General features: G+C 34.9%; 1 protein-coding gene across 10 annotated transcripts in view; it reads left to right on the plus strand.

Annotated features, from left to right (window-relative positions):
• The window catches only part of KIF21A (kinesin family member 21A), a 157,676-nt gene that overhangs the window by 117,976 nt on the left and 18,958 nt on the right, over window positions 1–20,742 (plus strand). For 6 of the 10 annotated variants that reach the window (XM_073788838.1, XM_073788832.1, XM_073788833.1 and 3 more), the window contains 9 exons: window positions 4,089–4,283; window positions 4,702–4,803; window positions 5,466–5,631; window positions 6,116–6,136; window positions 11,296–11,356; window positions 11,731–11,785; window positions 14,047–14,258; window positions 16,619–16,726; window positions 18,341–18,469. In XM_073788838.1, coding sequence (XP_073644939.1) covers window positions 4,089–4,283; window positions 4,702–4,803; window positions 5,466–5,631; window positions 6,116–6,136; window positions 11,296–11,356; window positions 11,731–11,785; window positions 14,047–14,258; window positions 16,619–16,726; window positions 18,341–18,469 — 1,049 coding nt within the window. The remainder of the gene's footprint in view (window positions 1–4,088; window positions 4,284–4,701; window positions 4,804–5,465; window positions 5,632–6,115; window positions 6,137–11,295; window positions 11,357–11,730; window positions 11,786–14,046; window positions 14,259–16,618; window positions 16,727–18,340; window positions 18,470–20,742) is intronic. The other 4 variants (XM_073788834.1, XM_019934626.3, XM_019934629.3 and 1 more) reach the window with 2 other exon arrangements.

Genomic DNA, 20,742 nt, shown 5'->3' on the forward strand with positions numbered 1-20,742 from the left:
GTTTTTGTGCCACTACCATTTTGTCTTGATTACTGTAGCTTTGTAGTATAGTCTGAAGTCAGGGAGTCTGATTCTTCCCGCTCCGTTATTTTCCCCTCAAGACTGCTTTGGCTCTTTGGGGTCTTTTGTGTCTCCATACAACTTTTAAGATTTTTTGTTCTAGTTCTGTAAAAAATGCCAGTGGTAATTTGATAGGGATTGCATTGAATCTATAGATTGCTTTGGGTAGTATAGTCATTTTCACAATATTGATTCTTCCAATCCAAGAACATGGTATATCTCTCCATCTGTTGGTATCATCTTTAATTTCTTTCATCAGTGTCTTATAGTTTTCTGCATACAGGTCTCTTGTCTCCCTAGGTAGGTATATTCCTAGGTATTTCATTCTTTTTGTTGCAATGGTAAATGGGATTGTTTCCTTAATTTCTCTTTCAGATTTTTCATCATTAGTGTTTAGGAATGGAAGAGATTTCTGTGCATTAATTTTGTATCCTACAACTTTACCAAATTCATTGATTAGCTCTAGGAGTTTTCTGGTGGCATTTTTAGGATTCTGTATGTATAGTATCTTGTCATCTGCAAATAGTGACAGTTTTACTTCTTCTTTTCCAATTTGTATTCCTTTTATTTCTTTTTCTTCTCTGATTGCTGTGTCTAGGACTTCCAAAACTATGTTGAATAATAGTGGTGAGAGTGGACATCCTTGTCTTGTTCCTGACCTTAGAGGAAATGCTTTCAGTTTTTCACCATTGAGAATGATATTTGCTGTTGGTTTCTCGTATATGGCCTTTATTATGTTGAGATAGACTCCCTCTATGCCCACTTTCTGGAGAGTTTTTATCATAAATGGGTGTTGAATTTTGTCAAAAGCTTTTTTCTGCATCTATTGAGATGATCATATGGTTTTTCTTCTTCAATTTGTTAATATGGTGTATCACATTGATTGATTTGCGTATATTGAAGAATCCTTGCATCCCTGGGATAAATCCCACTTGATCATGGTGTATGATCCTTTTAATGTGTTGTTGGATTCTGTTTGCAAGTATTTTCTTGAGGATTTTTGCATCTATATTCATCAGTGATATTGGTCTGTAATTTTCTTTTTTTGTAGTATCTTTGTTTGGTTTTGATAGGGTGATGGTGGCCTCATAGAATGAGTTTGGGACTGTTCCTTCCTCTGCAATTTTTTGGAAGAGTTTGAGAAGGATGGGTGTTGGCTCTTCTCTAAATGTTTGGTAGAATTCACCTGTGAAGCCATCTGATCCTGGACTTTTGTCTGTTGGAAGGTTTTTAATCACAGTTTCAATTTCATTAGTTGTGATTGGTTTGTTCATATTTTCTATTTCTTCCTGGTTCAGTCTTGGAAGGTTATACCTTTCTAAGAATTTGTCCATTTCTTTCAGGTTGTCCATTTTATTGGCATAGAGTTGCTTGTAGTAGTCTCTTATGATGCTTTGTATTTCTGCGGTGTCTGTTGTAACTTCTCCTTTTTCATTTCTAATTTTATTGATTTGAGTCCTCTCCCTCTTTTTCTTGATGAGTCTGGCTAATGGTTTATCAATTTTGTTTTTTCCAAAGAACCAGCTTTTAGTTTTATTGATCTTTGCTATTGTTTTCTTTGTTTCTATTTCATTGATTTCTGCTCTGATCTTTATGATTTCTTTCCTTCTGCTAACTTTGTGTTTTGTTTGTTCTTTTTGCTCTAGTTCCTTTATGTGTAAGGTTAGATTGCTTACTTGAGATTTTTCTTGTTTCTTGATGTAGGCTTTCTATAGCTATAAACTTCCCTCTTAGAACTGCTTTTGCTGCATCCCATCGGTTTTGGATTGTTGTGTGTTCATTGTCATTTGTCTCTAGGTATTTTTTGATTTCCTCTTTGATTTCTTCAGTGATCTCTTGGTTATTTAGTAATGTATTGTTTAGCCTCCATGTGTTTGTGTTTTTTACTTTTTTTTCCCTATAATTCATTTCTAGTCTTATAGTGTTGTGGTCAGAAAAGATGCTTGATATGATTTCAATTTTCTTAAATTTACTGAGGCTTGATTTGTGACCCAAGATGTGATCAATCCTGGAGAATGTTCTGTGCGCACTTGAGAAGAAATGTAATCTGCTGTTTTTGTATGGAATGTCCTATAAATATCAATTAAATCTGTCTGGTCTATTGTGTAATTTAAAGCTTCTGTTTCCTTATTTGTTTTCATTTTGGATGATCTGTCCATTGGTGGAAGCGAGGTGTTAAAGTCCCCCACTATTACTGTCGATTTCCTCTTTTATAGCTGTTAGCAGTTACCTTCTATATTCTGGTGCTCCTATGTTGGGTGCATATATATTTATAATTGTTATATCTTCTTCTTGGATTGATCCCTTGATCATTATGTAGTGTCCTTCCTTGTCTCTTGTAACATTCTTTATTTTAAAGTCTATTTTATCTGTTAAGAATATTGCTACTCCAACTTTCTTTTTATTTCCATTTGCTTGGAATATCTTTTTCCATCCCCTCACTTTCAGTCTGTATGTGTCCCTAGATCTGAAGTGGGTCTCTTGTAGACAGCATACATATAGGTCTTGTTTTTGTATCCATTCAGCAAGGCTGTGTCTTTTGGTTGGAGCATTTAATCCATTCACGTTTAAGGTAATTATCGATATGTATGTTCCTATTCCCATTTTCTTAATTGTTTTGGGTTTGTTTTTGTAGGTCCTTTTCTTGTCTTGTCTTTCCCACTTAGAGAAGTTCCTTTTTCATTTGTGGTAGAGCTGGTTTTGTGGTGCTGAATTCTCTTAGCTTTTGCTTGTCTGTAAAGCTTTTGATTTCTCCATCGAATCTGAATGAGATCCTTGTGGTAGAGTAATCTTGGTTGTAGGTTCTTCCCTTTCATCACTTTAAGTATATCATGCCACCCCCTTCTCGCTTGTAGTTTCTGCTGAGAAATCAGCTGTTAACCTTATGGGAGTTCCCTTGTATGTTATTTGTTGGTTTTCCCTTGCTGCCTTTCAATACTTTTCCTTTGCCTAATTTTTGCCAATTTGATTACTATGTGTCTCGGCGTGTTTCTCCTTGGGTTTATCCTGTATGGGACTCTCTGTGCACCTGGACTTGGGTAGCTATTTACTTTCCCATGTTAGGGAAGTTTTCGACTATAATCTCTTCAAATATTTTCTCGGGTCCTTTCACTCTCTCTTCTTCTTCTGGGATCCCTATAATGCGAATGTTCTTGCGTTTAATGTTGTCCCAGAGGTCTGTTAGGCTGTCTTCATTTCTTTTCATTCTTTTTTCTTTATTCTGTTCCTCAGCAGTGAATTCCACCATTCTGTCTTCCAGGTCAATTATCTGTTCTTCTGCTTCAGTTATTCTGCTATTCATTCCTTCTAGTGTAGTTTTCATTTCAGTTATTGTATTGTTCATTTCTGTTTGTTTCTTCTTTAATTCTTCTAGGTCTTTGTTAAACATTTCTTGCATCTTCTCAATCTTTGCCTCCATTCTTTTTCAGAGGTCCTGCATCATCTTCACTATCAGTATTCTGAATTCTTTTTGTGGAAGGTTGCCTATCTCCACTTCATTTAGTTGTTTTTCTGTGGTTTTATCTTGTTCCTTCATCTGGTACATAGCCCTCTGCTTTTCATCTTCTCTATCTTTCTGTGAATGTGATTTTTGTTCCACAGGCTACAGGATTGTAGTTCTTCTTGCTTCTGCTGTCTGCCCTCTGGCGGTTGAGGCTATCTCCATTTCTTTTTTTTAATTGTGGTAAGATCAGATACCATGAGAGCTACTCTCTTAACACATTTTTAAATGTACAGCACAGTGTTGTTAGCTATAAGCACAATGTTGTAAAGAAGAGTTCTATAACTTATTCCTCTTGCATAACTGAAACTTTATATCCACTGAACAGCAGATCCCCATTTCCTCCTCCCCCCAGCCCTTGGTAGCCACCATTCTATTTACTGCTTCTATGAGTGTGACTATTTTAGTTGCCTCATATAAGTGGAATCCTGCAGTATTTGCCCTTCTGTTAACTCATTTCATTTGGCATAATGTTCTCAAGGTCCTAGATGAAAATAATTTCTTAAAATCAAATCTGTTTTCTCAATAGCAAAGGGAAGAACTCACAAAAAGACGAGAGAAGCTTTCAAAAAGAAGGGAAAAGATAGTCAAGGAAAATGGAGAGGGAGATAAAAATGTGGTTACCATCAATGAGGAGATGGAGTCATTAACTGCTAATATAGATTATATCAATGACAGTATTTCTGATTGTCAAGCCAACATCATGCAGATGGAAGAAGCAAAGGTTTGTAACTAAAAAGGTGTTTAATGACTTAATAAGAAGTATTTTTGTATTTTTTGTCATTAAAAACACTTTGAATTTTTATATGAAGGTATTTTCTGTCTATGGTTTAATGTGATTCTTAGGTTTTGCATGTATACCACTCCCTGCCTGCTTTCCATTTCTGTGCCTATTTTGTGATATTATTATTGTTTACACAAGGCATATATAATGTATTAATCAACCTTGAGTTCTTAACTGCTCAAATGTCTTTTAAACTAGACCATATGTTTCTTGGAGTAGGGATCATATTTTATACTTTTCTGTGGAGTCACATTAGCTAATCCAATGATATCAAATAAATGCATGAAACAATGGCTTTGTCTTCTGTTAAATACATTCAGGTCAAGGTAATGATACATCATATGTTGGTTTGATGTAGGAAGAAGGAGAAACGTTGGATGTCACTGCAGTCATTAATGCTTGTACACTTACAGAAGCCAGATACCTGCTAGATCACTTCCTGTCAATGGGCATCAATAAGGTAAGTTCTAACTACACTATTATTGAAAACCTAAGCTTTGGTTAATTCATTGCAATTTTGCTTATCTTTCTCTATTGACCCTTTCCTTTGTAATAAGGAGGAAGATTCTTTTCCTTAGAGTTAAGAAAACTCAGCAGTATTTACATCAATTCCATTAGCTTCTCATCTTTGTGCTTGTGTATTAGAACAGGTAAACAACTTAAAGAATAATTTCTTTTTCACTTTAACAAAGGAAAAGTTAAAAGAAAAATCTCTTAGGGTGCTCAAAAAAAATCAGAAAGGAAAAAATACAGTTGCACTCTCCTTGTCTTCAGAAACTTCTGCCTAAATATTAAAGGTGATAATTTCTGACTCACCTTTTTTCCCACGTTGAGACTGTGCTAGACCTTTAATGGTTTGTTCTCTCACTTAATCCTCACAACGTGGAAGGAAGTAAGAATCATTCATATCATTTGAATATTTGGAAACTGAGAATCGGGAAGATAAGGTAACTTGCTTAGGGTCAACGAGCTTGCAAGTGCAGAAGCTGGGATGAATCGAGATCTATTTAATGTCAAAGTCCATACATCATATGCATTTGCTATTTGATACAGATCTTTGTGTGGTAGATTCTGTTTTGTATGATCTAAGATAAATTTTTTTTGGGGGGGTTGTTGTTATAGGGTCTTCAGGCTGCCCAGAAAGAGGCTCAAATTAAAGTACTTGAAGGTCGGCTTAAACAAACTGAAATAACCAGTGCTACACAAAACCAGCTCTTATTTCATATGTTGAAAGAGAAAGCAGAATTAAATCCTGAGCTAGATGCTTTACTAGGTCATGCTTTACAAGGTAATTTGGATTAAATTTTAGTTAAATAAATTGCATGGTAACTTTGCTCTTTGAGTATGCTATACTCTACCTTTTTTCCCTATAGCTTGACTGAATAGATGCTATATTTACTTATGCTTTTGATAATTATTCCTGCTTTAATTTGCATGTATAAATTTTGGGGGATGTAATTATTGTCATTGCAAGAAATGATTAGCAACTTAAAAAGGCTTCCTTAGCATTATTAAGTAATTAGTTTTTATGAATAAATAAGATCAACCATGCTTCTGAATTGGTTGTTTAAATTATTTAAAGTATTAACCAAGTTTCATTACTTTACATATCTAACTGCCTTAAAAAATAAATTTATAAGTGTTTGCTATGGCATCTATTCTACATATCTTATAAATGATACATAATCTTGTTTTATATGAGAGTTCTTAACATTGGATTTGTTTTGATTGGAGTATTGCTTTTTGTTTCCTTTTTGCTGTTATTTACACAGATCTAGATAGCATACCATTAGGTAAGTATGTTTAGCTTTCTGTGTACCCTACAGCTGCATGAATTACTAATTGTTCATGTACACTAATTGTGGTACATCTTATTTAAAAATTTTTATTGGCAGCGAGCTGGTTTTTGCATGATCTTTTATGAAATGTATCTGTGACCACAAACATACTAAGTCTTTTGTCTTTCTTACACATTTCCTGATTTTTAAGTTCTTAGATGTTTAAAGAAGTATGTTTATTTTTCTATTTTATTATTTGAACTCCAGATTTGGTTCCAGTTTCATAAGCCCCTCTTTCTTGTAGTAAAAAATGGAACATATATTCCTTTTTAATTTTTAAATCTATCTGTTAACTTGAATCTGTTGTTTTACCCTCATAAATAACTTTCTGTGTTATTTATCTTTTATATATATTTGTTTTTGGTTTATATTTGCTAGATGCTCAGTTGATCTTAAGTTTTATAAAATTAAGCCACGTATATTTTAATATTGTAACTTGAATAAAACTATCCAAAGGATTTTAATGAACAGATTAAAACATTATTTATAATTATAATATTTTCAAGTTAGAGCTTTAGATATCACTGAGTATTGAGATTTTTGACATTTTCCCTTGCCAGTACAACATTCATGTGAACTACACCCACTCATGAGTAGTATCTATACTCCTCCTAGTGGTTATATACATGAAGGATCAGAAGCATCAGTGTAATTTTATTACTTGCAATTTTCGTGAATGATTATTTTGGACCAGTTTTTATTTCAAATTATTTCAAAATCTGATCTTAACTTTTTTCTAATCACGCAGCTGTCAAAATTTTCTAATACTTGATGGAGAGGAATGTAACTGAAAGATTAAATGTAATTTCCTCTCTGGGTTATTAAAATAAACATAACCTATGAATCTGAATTTATTTTAAACGATGCAAATAAAATACATGAACTATTTGGTTCTTTTTTTTTTTCCCGGTACGCGGGCCTCTCACTGTTGTGGCCTTTCCCGTTGTGGAGCACAGGCTCCGGACGCGCAGGCTCAGCGGTCATGGCTCACGGGCCTAGCCTGTTCGCGGCATGTGGGATCTTCCCAGACCGGGGCACAAACCCGTGTCCCCTGCATTGGCAGGCGGACTCTCAACCACTGAGCCACCAGGGAAGCCCTGTTTGATTTTTTTAGACGTTTACCCTGTGTGTTAAATCTCAAAATAGTATTTCCTTGAGATCAATTCCATAATACAGATATGGACAGGCTACAACTTTTATCCTGCTCAAGCTATAACAAAGACAGGTAGAAAAAGGATTGGTTATATTAAGGAACCATGTTAGGCTGCCCAAATTTCTGAATTATAACCAGAATTTTTGCCATTCCATGTGTTATTAAGCATGTTTCTTTTCCTCTTCCTCTTCCTCCTTCTTCCTCTTATCCTTCTCCCCCTCCTCTTCCTCTGACTTTTCTTTGTTCTTCTTCATCTTAGTGGCTCAATTTATAGTAATAAGTAAATTCTTATTTAAGTCCATTATCTCTTTTAACTTGGAAGAAAAATGCAATGCCCTCTTTGATGTCCTTTTGTGCAGAAAATATTAAACTGCTATTTGATGTGCATTGTTACTTTTTCACAGCTTTCAAGCAACTTTTAATTATCTGTAGCTTAAAGCAGGGTCAAAAACAGAGAGGGGAAACACATTCAGCTGATATAACCTGTGACTCATGGCATAAATTTTCCCTAAGGCCATAATCTAGACCAGAGGTGCTTAGAAGAAAAGCACGGAAGGAGAAAAACATGGAAGTTAAATACACAGAAACTAGATGGTCATATTCATTGCTTTAAAAAATATTTATTTAGTTTCAATTTATCTCAACTTTGGGCTGGGTGCTGGGATTCAAAGATAAATAAGACACAGAGTCTTGCCCTCATGGACTTGATACCTTGCTGAGGGTGACAGACCATGAACAGATTATGATACATTGCAGACAGGGCAGAGATTGAGATATGTACAGGGAATTATGGGAACACAGAATGGGGCTACCCAGCAAGAATGGAGGAGTTGATGGAGGCCTTCTGGAGGGGGTGAAATTTGAGCTGAAACATAAATGAAGAAAAAGATTTAGCCAGGCAAGAGACAAGGTGGAAAGGGGCTGGGCAGAAGAGTCACTCTGAGCAGGGAGTAAGTTAAAAGTTGGACATTTAGCCAAAATATTGTATGAATGAGGACTTCAAGCAGGTTGGTGCTCTGGAGCAACAAGTATGTGGTGTAGGATGATGAATATAAGGCTAGAGGGGGAGCAAGGGCCAGTACTCCATGCTAATAGGCTTGTATTGTTGTAGCCTTTGAAGAACATCTTTATTTTCCCCTTCTTTTTTCCCTACCTATGTTGGTGTTCCTAAGATCTTCTCCTATGTTTGGGGATTTGCTAGAAGACTCAGGGGGCTCAGCATATAGTTGTATTCATGGCAAAGATTCATGAGAGCAATGTAGGAAGGATACACAACAAGATTGTAAAGGAAAAAGACTCAGATGGAGTCAGGAGGAATCCATGTCCAGGCTGCCTTATGCTCTCTCCCTCCCAGGAAACACACAGAATGCACTTTTCCCCCGGAATGAAAATGCAACAACATGTGTGCATAGTGTACACCCAAGGAAGTCCATTAGACACTCAGCACCTGAGGTTTTTACTGGGAACTAGTCACATAGGCACGCTTTGTCTAGTATATACGAGAATTTTAGACTCCAGAAGGAAAGCAGGAGTTCTCAGCATAAGCCATATTGTTTGCACAAATGTTCTAGGTATAATGAACTTCCCTCACTAGTTAACTGATGACTAGGGATACTCTGAGAGCCAAGTTTCAGATGACAGACAAAATCCAACCTTGCAAGGAGGCCTTTCTAAGGATAGTAGTCTCTGGGCTGCTATGTTAACTCTTTTCCATACACTACATATATATATATATGTATATATACATATATATATATATATACAGACACACACACATATACATACATATATACATATCTATATACCTATATAAACTTTAAAAAAGACTTTAATAGTAACTGTTTGGTTAACTTCTAGTGATGTGAGATTATGCAGCTGTGTACCGATATGTATGAACTTTAAAGCATTTTGCAGTTTTACGTCTCTGCTTTTAGCTTTAATGCTCAGTGATGAGAAGAGAAGCTGGTGTTGGGCTGGAATTATGTTCTTAGAGTTGAGAGTAGAGCAGTGAGGTGATGGCATGTCCTGCTGCCCCGATGGCTGTAGTGCTACAGACAAAGCTCAGTCCTGAAGAGGTGTCTATTTTGGTGAATGTCTGGGTGGAGGGTTGTATCCTCTGGCTGGGTTGGTTATGTCAAACTGTAATTATCTCTAAATAAGGCATATATGCATATGCAAGAGCTAAGTAGCTTTTACTGAGCACTCATATGATGTTTAATATACTAACTTGTTTCATCACTCCCTACAAGAAAATTACTAGTCAATCTTAGCCTGCTTTTATACATGGAAAAATAAAGACTAGATTTGTCATTTCTTTACATTTTCTATGTTATTGACTAATTCAGTCACCTTAGCACTCAATTATCCTTTCTTTGAAGCACATCCTCCAGCCTGCAAGCGTGGGCTTTGAGATACACATTGCCTTCAAGACCACCATTTTGCTCATTTCGGAAAGTAAACTCCCTTTGTGTGGGTCCTAGATGGGCTCCATTTTAGATAATGCTATCAAGTATTACTGAATTTCTATCGAAGTGTCTGCTAAACAGTGAGGAAGAATGGGAGCATCTGAGAAAGGAATTAGTTGACTTATGAGCATAATCCACCTGTATGATATAAATGTAAAAGTTAAAGGGGGATGAATACTGTATATTTTTCACTGACATATATATAATTATTTTTAAATATTCTATTTATTTATTTTCCTTAATTTTTTGCCTGCATCGGGTCTTAGTTGCGGCACACAGGATCTTATTGAGGCACAAGTGATCTTTTCATTACAGTGCACGGTCTGCTCAGGCTTCTCTCTAGTTGCGGTGCCTGGGCTTTTCTAGTTGTGGTGTGTGGGTTTTTTCTCTCTAGTTGTGGCACACGGACTCTAGGGCACGTGGGCTCTGTAGTTGTGGTGCATGGGTTCCAGAGCACATGAGCTCTATAGTTTGTGGCAGGCGGGCTCTCTTGTTGAGGCGTGCGAGCTTGGTAGTTGTGGCGCAAGGGCTTAGTTGCCCTGCGGCATGTGGGATCTTAGTTGCCTGACCAGGGATCGAACCCACATCCCCTGCATTGGAAGTGGATGTTTTACCACTGGACCACGAGCGAAGTCCCCAACGTATAATTGTTGATAGTATTGCCTTTAGTTTTGTGGAATGGCTTTATAATAAAATGTATAAGTTTTGAAAACTTGCACCTGTGTTAGGGGCTCACTGACATTTTAAATAATTTACTTTCAGTGGCTGTTTTATTTACTGACTTCCTACTAGTTTTATATGTTTGCTTTTTCCTCTCTTTTTATTAGTGTGCTACAGTTGTTCTGAAATAGCAGTGGTTTGTTTGTATTTATCTACAAAACTGTTGCATGGAAACCCATAGTTTTAGTCCTTTATGTACATGTGAATGAGCTGCATGCTGGTATGTAACTCCTGAATACCTTGACACACACACATGCTCTCTCTCTACTTGAAAACAAAAATAAAAATAAAGGAAAATATATAAGTTGGAATACTGATAAAGTACAACTATGTTTATACCTATGTAGTTTTTGAAGTTGGCTCAGTACATTAAAGGGAGCGCATGCAGCATTTACTTTAATCTTGTGTTTTACTCAGTGGTTTTTCATACATGGGATAAATGGATGGTGTGGGATAAATACATACTCTGAAAAATATATAAATAATTCTACATACTCTGATAAATACATGATCTCATTTCCATCCTGTGAATGCTGTTCTGTTTTATCATTCAACTCATAGCTTTCCTATTTTGAACATATTTTTCTCATCCTAGGGCATATAATCAAAGGAGTTTCTTAGAAATATTTTTTTACATTTCTAATTTGATTCAGTTACTAAAACCAAAGTGCCCATATTGAGAGAACTTGGGCTGTTGCTTATTATAGCATAGGGATTACAGTCATCATTCAAATTGTGACATGTGGATGATACTTACATTTTGGACATTTTTTTAGAAAATGTAGAGGACAGCACTGATGAGGATGTACCTTTAAACAGCCCAGGATCAGAAGGAAGGTAAGAGAGGCTTTAGAAACTTAATAGATTTGACTTATTTCTGTAATATTTTTAATAATTTTATCCTGTGCATCAAAGAATTACCATAAAACAAATAATTTTGGATTTTATGGCTAAGGGAAGAGAACTAGAAACAGTAATATGGAAGCCCAACTAAGTAATGTTTAACCATCAAAAACTTTAAAATAAAAATACTGGGATATTTAAGGAAGGAAAATGGACTATTTTAATTAGTTTATTTTGATTTTAAATATTGTCTTTCTGTGTTTTCTGTAGGCATATAAATTTTTTTCCATACTTGTACTCATTAGAGGACATACAGTTTTCTATAAGTTCCCTTTTAATCATGTGGTTAATTACTTATTTGCACATAGCTCACTCTCTTCAGACCTTATGAAGCTTTGTGGTGAAGTGAAACCTAAAAACAAGGTAAGGAGAATTGAAAATACCAGGTAAACATTTTTTCTGCTGTTTTTTATTGTCACTATTAATCACATAGGCCTCAGGTTTGACTCTTAATAGGTCAGCAAGTAGGCATGCTTTTACCAAAGATTTCATGTGTAAGAAATTTAGTTCTTTATCATATTCCCCCTTGAAAAAAATTTATATTGAAAAATTGCTCCTTTGTGAAACTTGTGATTTACTGTATTCTTGTACTTTTTCTACTAGATAAGATATGATTATGGAAAACAATCCTTAAAAATAATTTAGATTGACAGGAGATTTTTGAAATTTTAACATTCTAGTATGTCCTCAAGTATTCCTTATTTATTTTGTTTAACTGTGTCTTGAGGTGGTTTGAATAGGCCAACTCTTAATCATCATTTTGTATTGAAAATTGATGCTATAATGTATATTTGTGAAGCTTAAAAAAATAAAGGATACATCCTGTTAGATGTGTAAGAAACACATGGTCTATTTCAGATTGAGTGTTGGTAACATTGGTACTAGATGAATTAACTAACTATCTTAAGATGTTTGAAAACAAAGAATTCTTGTAGTGCTTAGTAAATATTTGTTGAATGAATGGATGAAATCAGGACTCAAAATAGTACTGTGCTAATGGACAGGATGGATTTAAGGCCCACAGTGGTTAGCCAGGTAATATAAATGAGTAATTTGGCTGAATATAAGGTAATTAATAGGGATTATTATGATTACCTGAAGTGGACATGCTGCATCTAAAGCAAATAGCCACCACTCAACTACTGCTTATTTTTGCCATGATGGAATATGGGCCTAAGGCTACCAGATCCTCAACTTTTTAAAGAGAAGCTTTAAATATGGATTTTAATGGAGAATTTCCTTATCTTTAAAATACTGGGCTAGCCAACTGAAAAACATCTCCAGTCTTTATGTATGGTCCTTGAGGTACTGGCTTGGTGACATGTGGTTTGTGTCTTATTATTCTAAGTGACTAAGTAGAAGTTACCCAAACTCAAAGAAAGCATTTGAGTATAGTTTGGATCCAGTCTTAAGTGGAGGAGAGAATCTCCTAAGGTAACTTGGTCTTTCAGGCCTTGTGAAAGCCAGAGAGAAATGTGAAGTGGTAGCCTAAAGGTCATCTCCTAATAAAACCCACCGTGGTTCGGAATTCCCAAGAAAATGACTCAATTTGCAGTAGGGAGAACTGACAGGGTAAAAGGTTGACCTGCAGGGCTTTCTCTTTCCAAAAGTTTTCAGGTATTATCTACCACTCCTTTTGAACTGCAAAGATGCCTAAAAGGTTCTCATATTATTTATTTTTCACTCATTGAAAAAGTGAAGTTGAGTATATATTTTAAATAGATATTTACCAGCACTATGTTAAATGCAGGGGATACAAAGTTGAATAAAACAGGTTGTCTGCCCTTTAGAGGTTTCTAATCTGGTAAACACCTTGATTATCTGTTAATACATTAGCGATAGCAGCCAACTCTAAGCGTTAACAACAAGGTAGTCCCATTGGTTTTTCAGGAGTATGGAAGGGAATGCTTATGGTAAATTTAGATTCTAGGAAAATAACCTTCACCTGCCTCACCATGCTGACAAAAGCTGGTATGGACTGGTGGTAGATATCCAGCAGGCAGATTAAACACCCAGTTAAAGCGTCAGGGGGCAGGGTCATAAAAAAGGAGAAACAGATGTAAAAATTGATAGTAAAATGAAATTAAAATTTATATTAAATAAATCATCTAAGCCTGGGAAACATCAGAATTTAGTTGAATGTCCCTGCAACTATCTTTTGGTTTAATTTCTTTCTTCTTTCTTTCTTTCTTTTTTTTTTTTTAAATGATATGTTGAGGGAGCTGGCGATGAATGGCAGTATAGCACAATAATATTGGAGGCAGATTGCCTGGTTTTGAATCTGGCTTTGCCACTTACTAGCTGTGTGACTTTGGACTTTTAGCTTCTCTGTGCCTCAGTTCTCTCATTTGTGAATTGGGATAATGATAGTATATACTAATATAGTAAAGTATTTATAACAATTTCTGGCATCCAACAGAAATGTTGGCTATTATTACGACCTCTAAAGGTCTTATCTGGCTGTAGCTCTGGCTTGTCACTATCTTACATGTTATGTTTGACACACTTGCTAGGAAAAGACATGCTAAATGTTTTACCTATTTCAAATGAATATTAAATATCGCCTAGTCATCTTCCCTGCGAAAATTTGCACATGATTGTTTTTCCTTCCATTCTCTGACTAGGCCCGAAGGAGAACCACCACTCAAATGGAATTGCTGTATGCAGATAGCAGTGAACTAGCTTCAGACACTAGTACAGGAGATGCCTCCTTGCCTGGCCCTCTTACACCTGTTGCAGAAGGGCAAGAGATTGGAATGAATACAGAGACAAGTACTTCTGCTAGGGAAAAAGAGCTCCCTCCCCCATCTGGCTTCCCTTCTAAGATAGGCAGCATGTAAGTCTGGCCCAGCTACACTAACTTCCTTTCTTTTGGCTTTCTTTTTTAAAAAAAAAATGCATGTTGCTAATTTCTTATTTCTATTTTTTAAAATTTATGTAAATAAGATCTCTAGTTTTCAAAGTAATTTCTGTTAGGTGTTGTGTCTCCTAATTTTTGGACATTCAAAATAATTTAAATGAGATGTTCTTTGTTGAATTACTTTGTCTTATTTCTAAGTTTTAGGGTCTTTCTTAAAGATTATAATTTTTATAAAGGCTGAGTTGTGAATTACAGAAAAAATCTATTTAGAAACACCTAAACTAGATTAAAGTTATACCTATAAAACCATTATATAAAACAGAAGCTTTAAAGATTCTTAAATTTACTCTAAATTACATTATATCCTAGTTCTAAGAGCCTGGTCAAGATAGTAAACCTTTGCTGACACTTTTAAAGAAAAATACAAATGTCAGTTACAAATAATACATTTTGAATTTTCCTAATTCTTTGCCTTGAAGCACATTGCACGTCTGGGAGTGTACACACAAAGTATAAATATTGTATTATTAAAGATTTGAAGGAGGAAATATTACCTCTCCTCTCTATGATAATCTTAACAAAAAACATTCCATTCAAAACAAATCTTATTTAAAAATTTTTCATTATTATCTTGAGAACAAAGATTTCCCTACACAGGCCTGTGTGTGTGTGTGTGTGTGTGTGTGTATGTGTGTGTGTGTTTTGTTAGTTATATTAAAATTACATCAGTCATTCACTGGTAAAGATTTTTAATGGCTTTTTTCCAAACTAACTCTCACGTGTGATCTAGCAGATGATCTATTGAATGAACACATCATTGCATTGGGAAATATTGCCCAAAAAATGGTTCATACTATATGACTCTGTATGTCATACTCCCCACCCTAATTTGAACATCTGTTTCCCATAACTTTCTTCATCTTATAAAGATATTTTCACTGTCTTCCATTCAGTAAGCCCATCTGCTACCTTTAGTTCCAAAATTAATTTTAATGACAGAACTATCTTGCATGTGCTTGAGGTGACTTATGTAATTAACTATTAGATTTGCTCTTAGAGATTGCTAACCAGTATAGCTTATGGCTTCAGTGCTTTTTTGGTAAGATAACAGTGGAAGAATTGCTTTTGGTGAAGGTAGTGATATAGAACTGAGAACAGATTTTAGAGACTCCTATGTGTTCAGCATTTAGTCTATCAGATGAATAGAGACTTTTGGAACTTCAAGACTAAATCTATGACCTGGAATCCAGAATTCAGGTAATACCTTCCTTTTGCCCTTTTGTTTTTCATTTTAAAAATGTATCATTCATGACAGGTTGTAGAAATGTCTTTTAGACACTGTCTCTTCACATGACTTATTATCTAAGTTTTCATAAATTAAGATGTTTGTGTAATTCTGTACAAATTTAAAAGTTGGTCATGTGCTTGGTGCAGTAACTCTTATATCCCATTACTACATGACTTCCATTGCATAAAGTAAAAGAATTTACTCAAGTGGGCCTTATGATTTAAATGATGCAGAACTTCTAAAATGTGATTTCCTCTAATTAGAAAAATCAGGCACGTGAAGTTTAATTATATTTAGTTTTCACTTTCAAATAGGAATCACTGTAAGCCCATTCTGGGGATCCTGCTTGCTAATTCCTTAGTGGTTTTTTTCCTTATTAATAAAGCTAGTCAAGGATAGCAAAAAATTCAGTTTTTTCAATTAAAATTCATTACCACTGTACACAACAATCATAGTCTTACATTATTAATTACATAGCCACTATTGAACATTTAAAGTCTATAATAAAACAAAAATATTTTTAGTACTAAAATAGATATAGCTAACTAATACTTAAATACTAGTTAAGTAAAATGATTGTAGTTTTTTGTGATTACCTGTAGTATTCTTTTGTGACTGTGTAAGTATTAATTCATTAAGTCTCATTGTTTCTCATATTCTGATATTCTAATATTTTTGTTCTTGCAAGACTATAAAGACAATTTTTCTTCAACTGAAGCAATTCTAATCAAACTTAAACACTTCATGTTTAAAATTTAAAAATTATTTTAGCTATTTGGCAGTATAACATTGATGTTTACATTCAAAGATAATGAGCATGTATGTATTTGACAAAATTGCCAATTTAAAAATTAAATATGTAGTTATCAAGCTCCCATTAATTAAAATAACTCATGTGATATTTTCCTGTCCTAGTTCTATTTCTTATTTCCAAATAATCTTTCTCAAGTTCCAGTTATTAATCTATTAAATATTTAGGTTGAGTATCTGCCAAAGTTATACGTATATATTTAAAATTAGATGATTATAGAACCTTTCTCTCTCTTAGTTCCAGACAGTCATCTGTATCAGAAAAAAAGTTACCAGAGCCTTCCCCTGTAACAAGGAGAAAGGCATATGAGAAAGGGGAAAAATCAAAGGCCAAGGAACAAAAACAGTAAGTTACCCATGCTTTTTATCTACTAGATTGTATAAAATGTCTGATGCACTTAGATGCTAAAGCACAATAGTGAAATTATTTTCCATATTCAGACTGACTCTGGGATTGTGACTGATTTTACTAATCAAGACAATCAAGTGTGCTGTTGGCTTGTATAAGTAGTCTAACTTTCTTGTTAACACATACTTGTAAATAAATTTGAGCACTTGTCCCCATTCATATAGTCTGATTTATTTTTCAATTATTTGTGCATATCATTTTGGAGTTAATATACCTTTCAGGAGAAGTTTATTAAAACTACAGATAGTCTTCTAGAAAGTTTTGAAATTAATTTTGACTGTCATCTGATAAAGCTGACATTGATTTCACCTCTTTAAAATGGTTAACAAAAATCTAGTGTTAGAAGATGTGTGACTTGTGCCATTTTCTTGCTGTTCTTTTATGTTTAAATTGGTATTATCCTTAATTGTTTTTTTTGTTGAAATAGTTTAAAAGCTATTTGTGTGTTTTGTGAGGGTTAGTTTACTTAATAGTACACAATATAATCTGATGGTCCACTTACGTGGACATTTGTAAATTGCAACACCACAACACACAGAAAGTTATAAATGGGTTAGAGCCACTGTTACCTTTCTACCCTGTGGCACACTGAGATCTCCCTCAGGTCTCCTAAGGAGCTGCATATAGCAGGTAGATCTCTGACATGCTCTTGAGTAGGAATATCAATGCTAATCTATATTTAAGTATTGGTAAAGACAATTTCTTTAACATAAAAATAATTATGAAAGAAGTTTTCATATATTTTCTGTACCCAAGTGGATGATCTTATACCATCCTCCTCCCTTGTACCACCATGCACACTCTCTACTTTGACCACTGGTTTAGCTGACGTGAATGTCATGGAGGTTGCTCTTCTAATCATCCTTGTTTCCTGTATTTAAAGATGTAATTTACCTGTTTCTACTGAATCGAATGTCTTAAGAATAAGTAGGAGATAGGGGATGGAGCAAATAAGTAATTTAAAAATAAATGAATGAATCAATTGAATAGGCAAATTCCTCTTAAACTCTCAGGGTCTGTCTCCTCATCTGTAAAGTGAACAACTTGCTCTCAACTCTAAAATTGTATAATTTTAAATTTGGCTTGCTTTATTTATACTGACTTTAGATTTTAGCAGACAGAACTTTTTCTTTAGTGCCATCTTGTGGCCAATGTAACAAGATTCAGTGGAAAAAAAAATTTTTTTTTTTTTAACATCTTTATTGGGGTATAATTGCTTTACAATGGTGTGTTAGTTTCTGCTTTATAACAAAGTGAATCAGTTATACATATGTTCCCATATGTCTTCCCTCTTGCGTCTCCCTCCCTCCCACCCTCCCTATCCCACCCCTCCAGGCTGTCACAAAGCACCGAGCCAATATCAGTGGAAAAAATTTTTAATTAAATTGTTCAGAGTGCATTTTATCTTATAAAAAAGGAACAGAGGAAGAAAGGAAGCAAGGAAGGAATTGTATAATGAAAAGCTTTTATAAAAAAACATGTTTCTTACAACATTTCTAACAAATCAAAGCCAATTAAAGCCACCTATTTAATGTTCTTTTTTTCTTGTAGCTCAGATTCTGGAACCTCAGAGGCTAGTCTTTCACCTCCTTCTTCCCCACCAAGCCGGCCCCGTAATGAATTGAATGTTTTTAATCGTCTTACTGTTTCTCAGGGAAACACATCAGTTCAGCAGGATAAGTAAGTCATTATGTAAAAGAGCCCCAATTATTCATTATAATATTCTGAACCTTTCAATACAGTCTGTAGAAAACATTTAGCCTTCTCTCTGTGTGGGAGATGGAGTCTGACTTGTGAACTCTTGCCATATTTCATGTGTTTTTCCAATGGGAAATGAACCATATAGACAAAATTAGAGAAATTAATTTTCCTGCTGAACATTATTCCCTGCTATAGATTTGCATTGCTATACTGAGCACTTGTCTTACCTTTTCTGCTACAAGTAAATTGGAATTGAAAAATCTTTGAGACCACTTGAAGTTAAATTTCTTGGGATTTTTCAGCTTCATTGAGCCTATAAAAGCCTCTAATCCAGACAGCCTGCATTGAAAAGAGGCAAATTATTTTACCTTTGGTGGATATAACAGCTTACAAAAGCATTGCCATATGTGTAACATGTTGTTATCATTTGGTTGTTCTACAAATCCACCACAAAACTTGAGTAATTGTATTCTTGGGATAGAAGAGTACCTTTATGGGTGGAGGGGGTAGAACTCAGGGTGGGTTGTTGGGGAAGAGAAATTGGAGGGGTATGGAAAATATAATTTTCATTAAATTTGAAGTGAAAAAATATTCCCACACTGAGCCAGAATCTCTCTTGCAAGAATTTCATACTAACAGTGTTGCCATAAGGTGTTTATTAACTGACTTGTCTGCTTTGATTTTGAATGATAACATTTTGGATAGTATATGTACTTGATATTCAGTATCCCACACCAGTTCTTTGTTTTCTATGCTATAATCTCCCTGTATATATCAACGATTTCTGAAATTTACAGGGTATTGTTTAAGATCTGTCTGGCATGTTTGGATCATGCTAAATGGTTCTATAGACTTAGAGAGACACACCATCATTTTGAAAGATTCTTTAATCTACTTAATTTATGGATAACATTTTTGATTAGATTTTAATATAGTTTAATCAGTTAGATTAAACTATATTAAAATTAGGTTTTAATATAGTTTAATCAGATGACATGTCCTTTCAAATGATCTAGATAGGTATTTTTTTTAAATATATTTTAAAAAAGACTCTTGAACATTGTTAAATCATACCTCTCATTTAACTGAGAAAGAGTAGAAGAACATTAAGAATGTCTTTAGGAAGTCCATTTTCACTAGCAATGATGAAGAATTACTAAATTTTGTCTCCCTTGCATTCGCAGTCATAAAATTTTTCTCTTGGTCTTTTGATAATCTTGACAATCTAATTATAGTTCCATTCTTTTTACTGAAATAGTTTATGAGCTACCTACCAATCATTTGACTCTGTTGTAGTCTCTATAAACTAAAACTTGGAATAACTGACTACACTTTCAAAAAACTCACCTACCTTTTTAATGACTTTCTTTGGGCTCCTTTTTGAGTCTAGCATATTTCACCAGCTAGAAGTAGGTCCCACACATTGTTTCTGATTACATAATATGCCAGCACTCACTCTATCCTCATTCTTCCCAAGGATATTGTATAATAATACAAGCTAAATAGATTTTCACGATAACCAGACTTATTGTCAGTCCTGGAGGTTTCCGGTTAAGGCTGACAGGAGTGGCTCACCTGTATTTAAAATCCCAGTAAAACCTCCCAACTATTACTGAGGGACTGCCTAATCAGAAGAACTCCATGTTTTTGAGATGAATTAAAATCACAGGTTGGGGCTTCCCTGGTGGCGCAGTGGTTGAGAGTCCACCTGCCGATGCAGGGAACACGGGTTCGTGCCCCGGTCTGGGAAGATCCCACATGCCGCAGAGCGGCTGGGCCCGTGAGCCACGACCGCTGAGCCTGTGCATCCGGAGCCTGTGCTCCGCAATGGGAGAGGCTGTGGCGGTGAGAGGCCCGCGTACCGCAAAAAAAAAAAAAAAACAACACAAAGGTTATTAAATTTTGAATGATTTGCTTTCCATGCAAACATATAATGTATTTGTGCAACTTCCACATGAGAGTCTAAATCTAAAGTAATTATCAAGAGGAATAAAGTTCATTAATGACTACTGAAACTGAAAATTTTTTCTAGTACTAGTCAAATTAAATAGAGTCTTGAAGTGATGTATTTCACTTGCTTGATGTTTTTCCTCTTCAGGGCCTACATTTTAGAAAGTGAGGATAGATGGGTTCTGTGGATCAGTAATAGAAAGTTTTTCCCCCCCAAATCTTGGTAGAAAACATAAGCACAAAATTTTAACTAATTTAGCTGTCACTGAATTTGCTGATATCCAGTGCAAATAGAAAAGCAG

The sequence above is a fragment of the Tursiops truncatus genome, chromosome 11 (assembly GCF_011762595.2).
Source record: "Tursiops truncatus isolate mTurTru1 chromosome 11, mTurTru1.mat.Y, whole genome shotgun sequence".
Lineage (NCBI taxonomy): Eukaryota > Metazoa > Chordata > Mammalia > Artiodactyla > Delphinidae > Tursiops > Tursiops truncatus.